We start from the raw sequence: 13,803 nt of genomic DNA on the forward strand, positions 1-13,803 counted from the left end.
AAGAAGGCACTTGGAGGATCTCCAGTCCTCTGCTAGAAATCCTGAAGTGATCACCTGGAGAAGCAGGGCTGGAAGACATCTAGTGGTGAGACCAGCAAGAGGAGGTGTGGGGCATGGGGCAAGGTGGAGGCCATGGATTTCATACACAGGAGCTGTCGCTGACACACATTTGAAGTAACTCTGCAGATGAGCTCACAGCTCTGGTTCTTTGGAGGCCAGATGCTGTGAAAAACCACTGCAGCACACACAATCTCCCAGTCCAGCTTGCTAAACTGACTGGAAACATCTACGTTACTGGGAAACCACGCAGACTAAAGCGGATGTTGAAGGATGTGGGGAGAAGGGAACATCTGGCTGCCTCCACAAGCCTGGGACATGAGGTGTCCCATTCTCAGGCAGCTGGAGGGCCTTTAATGACCTGGAGGAGCCCTAGGAGAAGACATGGTGCTCACTCAGGCACAAAAGGACTGTTCCAGCCAGGAAGAGCTCAGGACAATCTCTTCCAAAACCTGCCGTGGCAGCTCAGCATTGCCTGGGCACCAAAAACACTTGTGTCACCCCGTACAACCACAGACATGAATCAAAAGGGAGGGAACATGTGCAATTCAGACGTAAGGGCAGGCCAGTGCCTGCTTTGGACCACAACTGACAGTGAGTTCAGCACACAGAGATGCATGCAACTCAAGCCAAAGTGCAGGAAAAGGGGGAAAGCAGAGTCTCCATCCCTCAAAGGTGCATTATTTTTTTGAGACCTTCTGCCTTTTGGCCTGTGGCATCAACTACCAAGGAGAAAAGAAAATCCCATCTCCTCCCTACTCTGCATAGCATGAACATAGCAGGAAAAATCCCAGAGGCAGGAAAGGGCTGATGGGATGAACAAGGATGTTGGGTTGACAGTGGTCAACCACTTTCCACCTAGTCCTATGTTTATGGTCCTTCAGGGGAGATGACTGGTCTCTGAACACATGCACGGCATCCAGCAAAACAGAAACCCCACTGTGAGACTCTAAGCCCTATCATCTGTCTTTAACTCATGAGATTTTTAGAGAGCTGGTCCCGGTGACCAACATCTACAAGGGACAAGCATGTTGGTGGGCAGACCTGCCTGCCTAGTTGACCCAGCTCCTGAGCCTACCTGGGCCCCAGTTCATCTTCACAGCGCCAGGTGAACTCCCCAAAGCTCTCGTAGTGCTGGTTGTAGTGGTAGAGGACTCGGTGGAGGCTCGGGGAGCCCAGATCCAGCAGAGTGTTGTAGGCTGTCTGCTGCTCCTTGCCGCTCGTGTAGCCGTTGAACAGGTTGTAGATCTTGTCTGCTATTTCTGGACAGAAAGACAGGGGCTATTCAGTGGGGTGCCAGGAGAGGCGTGAATTAAGCCCACCAGTCTGAAGCTCAGCTCTAGGGAAACCAAGACCAGAACGAAGATTTGTCCCCTGAATTATGATTTATGTCATATCAAGGCAAGGTCCCAGCAGAGGAGCAACAGAATAGATGGCATTCCCTGGACTCAGTCCAGGTTAGCTTCCCGCAGTTTGGGCTAATTAGGAAAAGAAATGGGTGGTGCCATCAGGTACTGTTAGTGAAATACCATTCATCCACGTCTGTTTTCAGAGAGGACATGTGCCTCCTGCAGCCCTCCACCCCAACCCCCCACAGCACATGGCAGCTCCTGGGCCACCACGGGTGAAGGTGATGTTACAGCCAATGCACGAGACAAGTGCAGGGATGTACTGGAAGGGGGAAATCCCTGTGGCTGGTCCCAAGGAACACAGTCCAGCAGCTCCCTCCCTCTCACCTTGAGCTTTCACATCATCTACCACAGGGCAGGGGGTCTTGACCGTCACATCACTGGACCTGGAACGCCTTCCTGTGTTGTCAACTCCCCAGAGTGTGAACCTGTATCGGAAGGAAAAAAAAATGAAGCTCTGGACTCCCAGGACCTCGTGGAAATACAGGCAGCATTGGGTAGGATCACCATGGTGAGGGTGACAGCACTGCCATGGGCATGGCACGGGGGAAGAAACTCACATGTAGGTGGTGTCGGGCTCCAGGCAGCGAATGATGAGGGAGATGGTGGAGGAGAGTCTGTCAGGCACTTGGGCTGGCATGGCACAGGGTGACTTGGCACCGGAGATGATGTCGTCCACGAAGCTCAGCACTGTCTCTAGGGAGAGAGGGGAGGATGTGCCACAGGCAATGACACGGGTGTCCCTGGGACTGTGGAGAGCCACTGAGGTCTGTGCCCACTGACACGCTGCCTGGTGCCCAGGGGGACCAAGGCTCATGCCTTGGTTGCTGTAGAGATGGACCCATTGCTTTTCCAGCAAGGCTCATCACCACGGAGATGTGGAGATGCCAATCCTGCAGCAGGGTGGGCAGGAGGGGCTGCTGTCTCTTCCACAGGATAGTGGATACGTTGCAGCATCCCCTTGCTAAAAGGGAGACTCCTCCAACATCTCCATCCCACTCTCCCCAGAGAGTGCCAGTGGAGTCCCCACTCACCTGTCTCCACCTTGGAGTGGTCCATTCTGTCGGTGACTTTCTCCTGACGGAGGAGGTAGTCGACAATCTGCACCCCGATGGGGGGCTCTGAGTGCCCCCACTCCAGAACCACCAGTGTGCTGCTGGGCTCGTGAACGGTGGAGAGGTGCAGGCTGGGGGAAAATTTTTGTGTTACTCTCTCACAACAAAAGGGATTCAAAGCCATTAACACATGGGAGACAGCAACTTCAGGAGAGAAGTGACTGCCCCTGCCCTACCCCTCCTGGCTCTGGGAATGCTGGTCCAAAGGATTCCTTCCCTAGGGTTGCTCTACCAGGATGGATCCACAACCAGTTCGCCAGTCCTCAGCTGAATTTAGAAAAGACACTACAACTCTGTACTCTCTGCTTGTTTTCCAGGTCAACCATCAGTTTGCAAACCCGTCCCATAAAACCACCCAGCCCCACCACCTCCTGCCACCATGCTGTTGGCCATCACCACCTCCTCACAGACCCACCATACCAAAAGGCCACACTGGGCACACGTGGAGACCTACATGGGGTGGGGGAGAGGCGCACAGGTGGGCAGCCCGTCAGCCCCGAAGGCACTGGAGTCACAGCGGCACCAGTCCTCAATGACGTCCCCGCTGCCTGAGCACCACAGCATGCTCATGGTGGCCTCCTGCAGGAGCTGGGATAGAGAGGAGAGGGTTAGAGCATTGGGCAGGTGACCTGTTGACCTCCCATCCCACTTGAGCCAGCATTCATCCATTCCCCCGGTGGGTTCGGCACAGTCCATTCACCCTGAGAGCAGGGCAGGCCAATGGGCAAGGGCTCCCTTGGCTTGACATGGTGCTATCAGGGCAAGCCGCCTTCAAAGACCACCACGATGCTGTCCTGCCACCCACCATGCCCACCCCAGCACTCTCAGCACAGGGCTCCTCACCCGCTGGGTCTGGTTGTTGGTGACCAGCTCATAGAGGGGGGCTGCTTTGGTGACCTCCAGCAGGATGGGCTCGGCTGGCGCGTCGGGGCTGGCGGCGCCGTGGCAGAGCGGGCAGGAGGAGGGGCAGCGCCCGCGGCTCTGGCACTCCATCCGCACGCCGGCTGCCATGCGCTTGGTGCCCGACTCGGAGAGGCTGGCGATGTACTCGGGGAAGGTGAGCACCTTGGGGTCCCGCTCGCGCTCCTCTGACTCGTCCGAGGGCGAGTTGCCTGGGGAAGGGGGAAAAGAGAGGCACCAGCGTGGGATCCGAGCCACTGATAAGGGAACGTGAGGGGGCTAGAGCTCTGCCTTCCACCCTGCAGAGAGGCAGCACTGCCTGCAGGTCCCTGTATCCTTGAGAGCTGTTTGCTCTGTAGGGATGAAATGCTCACTGGTCTTCAGAGGAGGAATCAGAATTGAAAAGCCCACCCTGGCCTCTGCCATCACAGGTCTTTTGGTCTCCCCGTGCCTCAGTTCCCCCAGCCCCATCCCTTCACCTGGCACTGGGAAGGTGGTGGGACAGACCACCCTTGCAGCAGGTGCCCACGAGAGGGAGCCTCCTTCATGTGTCTGGAGACTTGTGAAGGACCTGCCTGGGCACCTTCACCCCACGCTGACGCCCCGCCAAAGCCCTCTGCCAAACCACTCCCCCGCAAAAGCCCTCCTGGCCCAACAGCTGATTTCTCCTTTGGATCCCAAGGATCCTCACCACAGCTGATGTGACAGGGTGTGTTGGAGGCCAGAGAGGATGAGTGTCAGACCAGGGTGCACAGTAACGATGCTGACTTGATTCACACCCCCCCCCCCAGCAAAGGCTGGCAGCACTGAAGAGTTCAGAGTGAGGAGGGAAGACATGCCAGTGCCTCATGATGCCCAGAAAGCTCCCAGTGTGGCTACAGACCCACCAAGCTCCTCTCCAGACCCTCCACTTCTACACTTGGTCCCCACACAGGGAAATGGAGATGGGAAGCAGAGGCTGCCAACCCTCAGGTTACTGTGAAATGCAACCAGCTCGGAAAAAAACTTGCAGCAGGAAAGCAGTGCCATGGTTTATGCCTTTCCCAGCTCCATGCAGAGATGCCTGACACTGGGTGCCACTGTGTTCCCAACACACAGGGCAGTGAGCCAGACCCTGCACTCAGCGGGCTTTTCTCCAGCATTCTCATGGTAGGAAATATTTTGGCACAAGGGGAAAATCGTTGGCCCAGAAGTCAAGAAGGGAGGACCCGTCCATCACTGCTGTGCCCTGGGGAGCATTGTCCTGCCGTGGCAAGCCTTGCCATGCTAGGAAACGGCGCTTTTCACACAAAATCCCTGCTAAAGGATATCCCTGGCTTTACACAGAAGAAAGAGGGGCCTAGAGGGGCCATCGAGGATGGTCGGTGGGGGTGGGGGAAGCTGAAGGACGCCCAGGCAAAGCCTTGTCCCTGGAGCAGGCTCAGGCCATCGCTGGTGGTGGTTTGGTACAGGCTGGCTGCTGTGGGGAGCCACCATGGAGCACATCCGTGGCTCAATAGGAAAATAGGATTTGCAGATAAATGGGCCAGCACTAGCCCATCTTTGAGACTCCTGCAAAGGAAACAAGGCTTTTAAACAAAACCAGGATACAAAAGCGTTGCTCTGCTCCCCCAGCAAGCTGGGGATGGATCACTTTGGGTTGGCTGTGGATTGCAGCTTAGCAGGCACTCAGGGAAAGCAGAGGAGCCAGGGAATGATTTGTCTCTTGCAATTTCTCAATCGATATCCAGCTCCTGACGTTTGCAAACAAAAAGCAAAGGAGGGAAAGTGGCAGGTGCCAGAGTGAAACTGAAATGTGATATTGTGGGTGGAAAAAGACTGCCAGACCTGAAAAGCCTCCAAGCAGGAAAATCAAAGAGGAGGAAATTGCAGGAGAAAAAAAAGAAAAAGAAACACTTGCAATCAAAAGATGCTACATCTGGAGACAGCCCACAGCAAAACAGCAACGGGTCTGTACTCTTCCAGGTGGGCTTGGAAAGAAGTCCAGGCTCCAGGAGGTCTGAGCCCGCAGGATCCAGACTCAGGCTTTGAAAGAAGCCCTTCCCACACAAGAGCCCTGGGGAGAAAACAAATGTCTCAGCGGCTGGGGCACAGCAAGGGCAGCACTGTAGGCTGGTGCCAATACTGAGAACTAGGAAGCTTTGTGATGGAAACGATGTTTCGGTCACTGTGCCTGTGAGCTCCGAGCTCACACTGCCCACACCCGACAGCTCCTGTGCACGGGCAGCAAACGAAGGTCGCCTAAAAAGCAGCAGCTCCGCTCAGAATCCCCTGTGTCCAGGTTTGGGAGCTGGCTCTTGCTTGCTGCCCAAGCCTGGATGTTGCAAAACAATGTCCGCCACACAGGCAGCATAGCGCCTGCAGGCGGCAATGGAAGAGATCATAGAATCCTACAATGGTTTGAGTTGGAAGGGACCTTGCAGATTATTTCATTCCAACCTCCCTACCATGGGCAGGGACACCTTCCACTGGACCAGGTTGCCGTGGTCCTGGGGACAGGTGGCAGCAGGCAGGCCTTAGGCTGCCTCAGCTTTTGTAAAGCTGGCATCCAAACCAGCCATCAGCTCTTCTACTGGGGATCCATCACAGCTCACTGCAGCGAGGGCACCGGAGGGGATGCAGCAGTGCCAGATGCCCTCTGCACCACGAGGAATCTCCCAGTTCCTACCTGGTTTCCAGGCATTAAAAGCACGGCACTGACAGCCCAGGAAAAGGGAACACGTTAAATGGAGAAAAGTCAGGCTGTGGGATGCAAGTGGAAGAGAGCAGATATGGAGGAGACAAAAGGAAGGAAGGAACAGGATTAAAGACAAACAACAGTTAAGTCCAGAATCAGGCAGGATGGCTTGGTGGGATTAGTGCACTTGTCTTTCATCTCTCTGGGGATGTGGGTATTGATCTTTCTTTATGTCCCAGATCAGTGCCCGCTGCAATCCACGGGAGTCCTTTGCCCGGTTTCCGAGGCTGAGAGAGCAGGGTGTAAATAATGTGGTGAGATGGGACAGGCTGGGTGCTTTCCTTGCTATGCTGAAAGCAAAGTGAGCTTTCCACTCCCATGGGGTGTTGTACAAATCCTTCCTGGGGACCAGCAGGGCTCCTACCTTTGCTGATGTCCTCGTACTCCAGCCAGAGCTGCCGCTGGACCTGCCTGTTGGGATACCAGATGGAGCAGGACTCCTCAAAGCCATACACTGCCTCCTGGATGTAGTGGTTGCCAAACTGGTCCAGCAGTGCCACAAAATCTCCACGGGAGGTGGCCCCATCCAGGGAGTGGAGGGCATTGCTGAAGGCTGGGAAGGAGAAGAGATGGAGGAGATGCTCAGATCCCAGAGTACACCAAGCCCTTATCACCTCCCTACACACTTGTGATGGGCAACCGACCCCTGAGCCCATCACCTGCCAGCAGAAAGCTATGTATCCTTTTGCCACTCCTTTTTCCCCCATTCCCCCCCATCCCCACATGCTTACACTGGGAGATGGTCATCTGGTTGAGCCGGACGTGGTACATGACAGACTGCACCTTCCAGTGCTGCAAGAGAGGGTACCCGGACACCTCGCTGAAGTTCACCATCCCTGCCAGAGAAAGGACATGGGGGGCTCAGTGCCACTGCCCAGGGGTGACTCTCCCTGGGAATGGTTGCACCCCTTCATACCTGGGGCAATGCAGCCAGTAGGGTGGGAAGAAGCCAGGGAAAAGGGTTGCTCACACACCACGGTCCCCCCAGGGAAGTATTCAGAGCTGAGGGTCAGCTGCTCCCCAGCAATTAAAATGATGGCTTTGAAGGAACACACGTAGGCTCGTTTCATCCTGCCGTCCGGGGCTCTGCGGCGGCAGATAACGAGCCTCCTCCTGCATCCCCTCCTGCTTCCTTCCCGGTGCCCGCTCCCAAGGCATGCCCAGGTGTGCTAATTATTTCACTAATGAGAGCTGCGCTTTTTAATGAGCTGTTTGCAGGCCTGGGAACGGTCACCGTCACGCCACGTGTACCCAAGTGCAAACAGCCAAGGGGCCTTGGGTCCCTTTCGGCTGGGACTGAGCTGGGTGGGCACAGATGTACAGGGGAAATCTGCAGAGCTGATGCTGAGGTTCCCCCAGGACATTACAGCAAAACTGGGGCTGAGCAGGACCCAGGGTTTGTCCTTCTCCAGGTAAAGCCACCTCATTCTTCAGCCATTTAACACTGAGTTACAGAAGGCAGAAATTCATGGACACCAGGGCTGGGTGGTCACTTACTCCTGCCCAAGGCACGTGGCAGCTCAGCTTCCATGAGCAGAGGGACAGAGAGGCCACTGAGCCTCAGATAGAGGCCCAGAAAGGGAACTGAAGGGTGCTCGTGGCTCTGACTTTGGTGACCTGGGTGTGGCACAGGAGGATGCCAGGACACAGCCACCTCCTCCCTCGCAGCTCCGCTTGGCAGCAAAGCAGCAACTTTGCTGCTAAACAGGCACCCAGTAGGAGTTCAGGAGGATAACGGCGGGCATCCCCCCCTCTAACAAGAACTGAAGGCAGAGGATAAGCAGGATAAGATCCTTTGCCTTCCAGCGCCTCTCTCTCTTCAGTGCTGGCTGCTCCCGACAGCTTCAAAGCCTTGCTCTTTCCTGCAAAGTGTTTATGCAAAAACAGTCCTTCCTTACTCAGCAGCTCTGCCTCTCGTGTATTCACAGTGATATCCAGATCTGCTTCTGACAAGCAGAGAATATTTTACCTCTTTTCCTCTTTTTTTTTTTTTTTTGCCTTAATCAGCCACACAGCCAGCAGAGCGGTGGGAAATGAATAGGATAATTTACTGGCTTCTGCCTCCCCAGCGTAATTGCCAGCAAAGTCCTGCTCCCACTGACACTGCTGATGATGCTGGGATTGTGGAGGCAGTGCCTTCCTTACATCTGTGTACCCATGTTACAGGCAAGAGAATCTCACTGGGATGCAGGTGTCCTCCAGCACCTCCGAACAGGGATGAGCATCCCCATGGAAGCAGGAGTGACCCACCCACACAGCTCTCTTGGGGTAGCTCAGCACCCAAGACCCAGTGGCACTCTCCCCTCTTCCTGAATCTGCCTGCACACACACCTACATTTCCATGCACCCTGTCAGTGTCCATTAGACCCTGGGTGCAGCCCATGGGTGCTTCCCAAAATCCTGGAAGCTCTGCAAAACAAAGCAAAAGCACGAGGTCTTGTATGAGACCAAAACACCTCATTAACCATATCCTTTCCTTAGCGGCTCCTCAATGCCCTGAGCCATTTCAGCCAACAGCAACAAACACCAAGGAAACAAGGGCTATTTTAGGGGTTCTGGCAACTTGCTGGAAGAAAGGTAAATCCTTGAAGGCAGTCTAGGAATCCATGATAACCCTGTTGCTCGTGGCCCACAGTTCTCTGGCAGAGCAAACCAAAACACTTCAATTTGGTGGCAGCAGGCTTTGAATGTTTGTTACATGGGCAAAGAAATCAAATTAAAGGTAGCTGGAAAACTTTTTTTCCTTGAAAAAGAAAAAATGCTTTTTGCAAATGCCCCAAATATTCAATGGATGGTTGAGCTTTTACACCACACAGTTAATTTACAGCCTTTGCCTCTCCTTCATTTTTAATGCCTTTGTTTTACCACTGCTGCTGCTGCTGCAGGTGAGCCTGGGATGCTAAAGCCTGACTAGATATATCCTCTAGGAGATGTATCTCCTGGGAGATTTAGGGCCTCTAGCTGGGCATGGTGGCACCTGGGAGAGGTATGGGGCTGGACCCACTCACCGGTGAGGAACTCGGGGTCAGGTGTGGGGTCAGAGAGCTCCTCTTGGCACTGGTTCTCCAAGGGCACCGTGGCCACCACCAGCCCATCTGGCAGCTGCTGCTCCAGGCCCCGGGCAAAGTTGTTCTGCCTGGAAGTTAATCACAGAGAGGAGGGCAGGGTTGGAGACAGGAGAAATGCCTGGGATCATCCCTGCCAGCCGGTGACCCATCCCAAAAAAACACCTGGCATGAAGCCTTTCCTTCAGGCACAGATTACAGAGGTGTCTCCTCTTGATGGAAAGCATCAGATGTGCTCTCCCCACCAGCCCTTCCATTTTCTGCAAAGTTTGGCCAGACATGGACGGACCAGGCTCCTCACCATGCCTTCTTCTTGGAGAGGATGGTGAGGTCCGACCCTGCTGGGGTCACCGCCCCACCTCCCCAGCTCACCTGAACGTCCCTTTGAGCACCTGCCCTGGTGCCACCTCCTTGGAGTGGTTGTTGTAGCCATAGAAGATCTCCCCAAAGAGCGTCTGGTTCATGGGCAGCTCGCGGGGCTCCCCACAGTCCCCCGCCTCGGGGCACGACTCTGAGATGAGCTGGCACGACCGCCCGTCCGTGCCCAGCTTGTAGTCCTCAATGCACCTGGGAAGCCAGCAGAGGGCCCACCATCAGCTGCAGCCCCCAACGGTGGCCACCAGGCCACCCCAGCAGAGACACTGGGAACAGAGGAGACCCCCCCTCCATGCCAACCCTAGGAGATCAGGGTGGCATGCAGCCAGGTACAGCAGCACCTTGTGGGTGCTGGGTCACTCACCCACAGAACATGAGGATGTTGTAGAGCAGGGGGTCTTCAGGCAGAGGGACCATCTGCTGCAGGCACAGCTGCTCGCAGCCCCCGTTGAAGCCATCGGAGCAGTCCACGCCGACGTGACGGTCGTAGCAGCCTGTGCCGTCCTTCATGGGGCTCAGTCCTGTCGGGCACTGGCAGGGGTGGGGGAAGCAAGAGGTGAAACCCCCAGGGAAGAAATCTGGCCCTGGGGCTGAGGCAGAGGGGAGAGTTGCTCTCCACTGGACACTGCAGCAGAAACAGTGCTCGGGGGTTGCGGGGCAGACAGCAGCAACACCACCCACAGCTGCAGGTATTCCTCCTGCACCACAGCCCCTTTGCAGCCCTGGGGAGTGCATCCTCCGAAGTGGGAGCCCCCCAAGCCACGCCCCACCAAAGTAATGTGCTGGTATCAACCCCACACACCAGCACAGAGCTCCAGTGACCACCAAAGCAACGCTGCCCTTTCCAAGCCCACTGTCTGCCCCGCACTCACAGCCTCTCCATCCCAATGCCCAGCACTGGTGGCATCACAGCAGGGCACCCCGGCCCCACAAGCCTCTCCATTTTGGGGCAGAGCAGCTGTGGTGGTGACAGGGGACACACGTGAGTGATGTGGGACCTCCCAGAGAGCCAACAAGCAGATGGACTCTCTCTCCCTCGTTTGTGCATGCAGTAACAAAGCAGATGCCAACCCAAAAACACCTTCTTGCCACAAAATCAACCCCAAAATATCCGTCCCAAAGTGACGGTAAGGGAGGAAGGATTCCCTTTCTGCCCTCCCCCTCCTTGCTCACACCAAAGGAGATTCCAGGTCCCCGGGGGGCCACGCACCACACAGCCCGTCGAGTCCAGCTTGCGGTCCGAGATGCAGCGGAAGTTCTTGCTGCAGCCCCCATTGTCCCGGGAGCAGTCACGGACAGGGCCGAAGGAGTCAAGAAGGACCTCCAGGCTGTCAAAGGAGGAGGAGGTCATCAGCTCTTCCCTGTGAGGAGGAGAAGGAGGAGATGTGTCACTGCTCCGATGAGACGTTGTGAACGCGTGCACGACCGTGGCTGCTGCGTGGGTTTTTCCAGAGCTCAAGTTTCCCTCGGGCTGACAGTGAACTGGATGGCAGCCAGGCTTTTAGAGGGATGCAGGAGCTACTGAGATGATGAGAGGTACCTCCAATGGCTCCACTTTACAGGTACCAAAGGGGGGCAGCTTAATGGATGTACTAATCTCCACCTGCAAAGTGTGGGATGGGGATCTCAGCTCTGTTTGCTGAAACTCCTCCTAAACTCCATCATCCTGCCATTGCACCTACCTGACCTCCACTGCATCCTCCATCACTGTCATGTCCGTCTTACATTTGGCTGAGGGGTTGATGGCCAGCTCAGCTGGTGGGATGACGAAGCTCTTGCTCAGGGGCAGCCACATGCCTTCCCCCAGGGTATAGGTGAACCTGCCAGGGAGAGCAGCAAAGGCTGGCAAGGAGGGAAATGCTGAGCCTGGAGGGCTGTCTCTGCCCAAAACCAAGCCCTTGAACCTCCCCACTGCCCTGCAGGGATGCCAGCCTGAACAAAAGTGGATGGGCAGGCTAAAGAGGGGTGGCTTCTCCAAATGCACCCAAACGACCACCAAAAATCACATGCAACTTAGGTAATAGATAAAAAAATAAAAGCACTTTCATTTTTCCGTAGAAATCCTCCTGCAGAGCCTAAACCTCGCTCTCACTGTGAATAGAGAGGAGGAACTGACTGCTGGGCATCCAGCATCTCACACTTCCCAGCCATACTCACATGTCCCCAGGAGGTGGCACAGGACAGCTGTGCTCAGCCCTGCCAGCTGGGCTACCTGCACACCTGTATGCCCTGGGTCATATTTTAAGCCCCAAAATGTTGGGGCCTGAGTTGCCTTTGCCACTTACCGAAAAATCTTGTCAGATGGCTGCTCGCCCAGCACCAAGTCAAAGCCACGCTGGAAAATGGTGTATGGCCAAGGCCTGGAAAAGAAACGCAGGAGCATCACACTGATATTGTGCCCCCACTGCTGCTCAGAGCCCAAAATGCTTTCCCTGCATAGCCCCCAGCACACACGCAGAGGGGTCCTGGCATAAAACAACTCAAACAAAGCCAGGACAATGGGATAAAACAGCCTCTGATTCAAGATCTTAATCTTGGGGTCCCTATAACATCAGATCCTCACGCCAGCCCCAACCTGCCAATGGTGCAGAAGTGTATCGCATCCATAATTCTGGAGTACAGTGCACTCCAGACACCCCCGCATCCCTGTGTGCCTGGTCCTGTTTTAGGGGTTTGCATCACAGCTATTGAATTGCTAAAAGAAACCCAGCTGCAGCTGAACCCTCTCTCTGTGAGGCTTTTCCAAGGGAGCACGTCAGGTCCGAGTCCACAATTTCACCACCTGCCTTATTCCCCCTGGGTTTCATTGTTCCAGGAGAGGAACTGAGGACGCCTAACAAAGGGGATTGGAAGACAGGCTGAAAGCTTGGAGCCAAGAGGGCAGCCTAGAGAGCTGTTGGCCCCAACTACTCCCTCCCTGTTGTTGTAGATACACAGGGTGATGAGCCACCAAGATTTGGTGGCCAGTGCCCTTCAGTGGGACAACCATGGCCATGACACTTCTGGGACATGCACCCCCAGCATCACAGACCCACTTGCAGACCAAGGCTGACAAGAGACTCAGCTGTGGTGGACTTTGAATCAGGCAACATGAACCCAGCTCCCAAACCCTAAAACTCCAAATCCCCTTTGCAAGAGCTCAGAGCTGGGGAGAGAAAGAGATTTGCCACCCCATCACATCGCTGCTGGTAAAATTCAGGGTGAGAGTATCAGGTGCCACCGACGAGCCCGGGGGTTTTCTCCAGAGGCAATTACAGCTTTCCTGCACAAGCACTTTAATTTTTAATCTGAGGTTACTTCAGCAGGGACAAAAATAATAATAACAGAAGAAAAAAATCCTGATTGCAGGATTACAGCGTGCCGTCTCATTTCCTCGCTGGGATACAATGCCGCTTTCCCGTCCGGTCGGCTGGGAGCGGGGGATTACATTCAGCCCGCAGATCCGATTGCCCTGAATGAGGTCAGCCTCGTCCAGGAAGAGATGTGCTCCTTGTGTCTTCAGCAACACCTTGAATGCTTCACGCCTCCGCCTTCCAGCGCTCCCGCAGATGGGTTTTATTCTTGCTTCTGAGGAGCACGTGGGGCCGGGAACAAAAGCCAAGGCAAGGTATTGTTCCGCATCAACTCGGGCAGAAAAGCAGTCGTGAGGAGCTGCTCTTGGCTTGCAGCAGGGCTCAGCAGTGGGACGGGTGCTGCAGGGACATGGTGGTTGCTGGACCTCTGTCAGGTGACACATCTGGCGGCCCATGGAAGTCAACACACCCAGGACATGCAGCCAGTGTGTCTGGACCCACCTGGGAGATCAAAATCAGCAGCCATGCTGTGTCCACCCAGGGTGCAACTTCCAACTGTGGCTAAAATTCTTGAGGTCATGGAATCATAGAATGGTTTGGAAGGGATCTTAAAGATCATCTCATTGCAGCCCCCTGCCATGGGCAGGGACACCTTCCACTATCCCAGGTTGCTCCAAATCCCATCTAACCTGTACTTGAACTCTTCCAGGGATGTGGCAACCACAGCTTCTCTGGGCAACCTGTGCCAGGGCCTCACCACCTTCACAGGAAAGAATTTTTTCCTGATGTGTAATCAAACCTGCCCTCTGTCAGTTTGAACCCATTCCCTCTTGTCCTATTCCTACCTACCCT

General features: G+C 55.1%; 1 protein-coding gene across 4 annotated transcripts in view; it reads right to left on the reverse strand.

Annotated features, from left to right (window-relative positions):
• Positions 1 to 13,803, reverse strand: part of ASTN1 (astrotactin 1) — a 58,870-nt gene that overhangs the window by 11,016 nt on the left and 34,051 nt on the right. For all 4 annotated transcript variants that reach the window (XM_027658452.1, XM_027658451.1, XM_027658449.1 and 1 more), the window contains exons 9-22: positions 11,944 to 12,018; positions 11,341 to 11,478; positions 10,869 to 11,019; positions 10,023 to 10,189; positions 9,656 to 9,850; positions 9,227 to 9,354; positions 6,950 to 7,054; positions 6,583 to 6,771; positions 3,425 to 3,693; positions 3,036 to 3,169; positions 2,501 to 2,652; positions 2,027 to 2,162; positions 1,794 to 1,894; positions 1,136 to 1,319 (exon numbers count right to left, since the gene is read on the reverse strand). In XM_027658452.1, coding sequence (XP_027514253.1) covers positions 1,136 to 1,319; positions 1,794 to 1,894; positions 2,027 to 2,162; positions 2,501 to 2,652; positions 3,036 to 3,169; positions 3,425 to 3,693; positions 6,583 to 6,771; positions 6,950 to 7,054; positions 9,227 to 9,354; positions 9,656 to 9,850; positions 10,023 to 10,189; positions 10,869 to 11,019; positions 11,341 to 11,478; positions 11,944 to 12,018 — 2,124 coding nt within the window. The remainder of the gene's footprint in view (positions 1 to 1,135; positions 1,320 to 1,793; positions 1,895 to 2,026; positions 2,163 to 2,500; positions 2,653 to 3,035; positions 3,170 to 3,424; positions 3,694 to 6,582; positions 6,772 to 6,949; positions 7,055 to 9,226; positions 9,355 to 9,655; positions 9,851 to 10,022; positions 10,190 to 10,868; positions 11,020 to 11,340; positions 11,479 to 11,943; positions 12,019 to 13,803) is intronic.

This window comes from Corapipo altera, unplaced genomic scaffold, assembly GCF_003945725.1.
Source record: "Corapipo altera isolate COAL_440 unplaced genomic scaffold, ASM394572v1 79, whole genome shotgun sequence".
In the NCBI taxonomy this organism is placed as follows: domain Eukaryota; kingdom Metazoa; phylum Chordata; class Aves; order Passeriformes; family Pipridae; genus Corapipo; species Corapipo altera.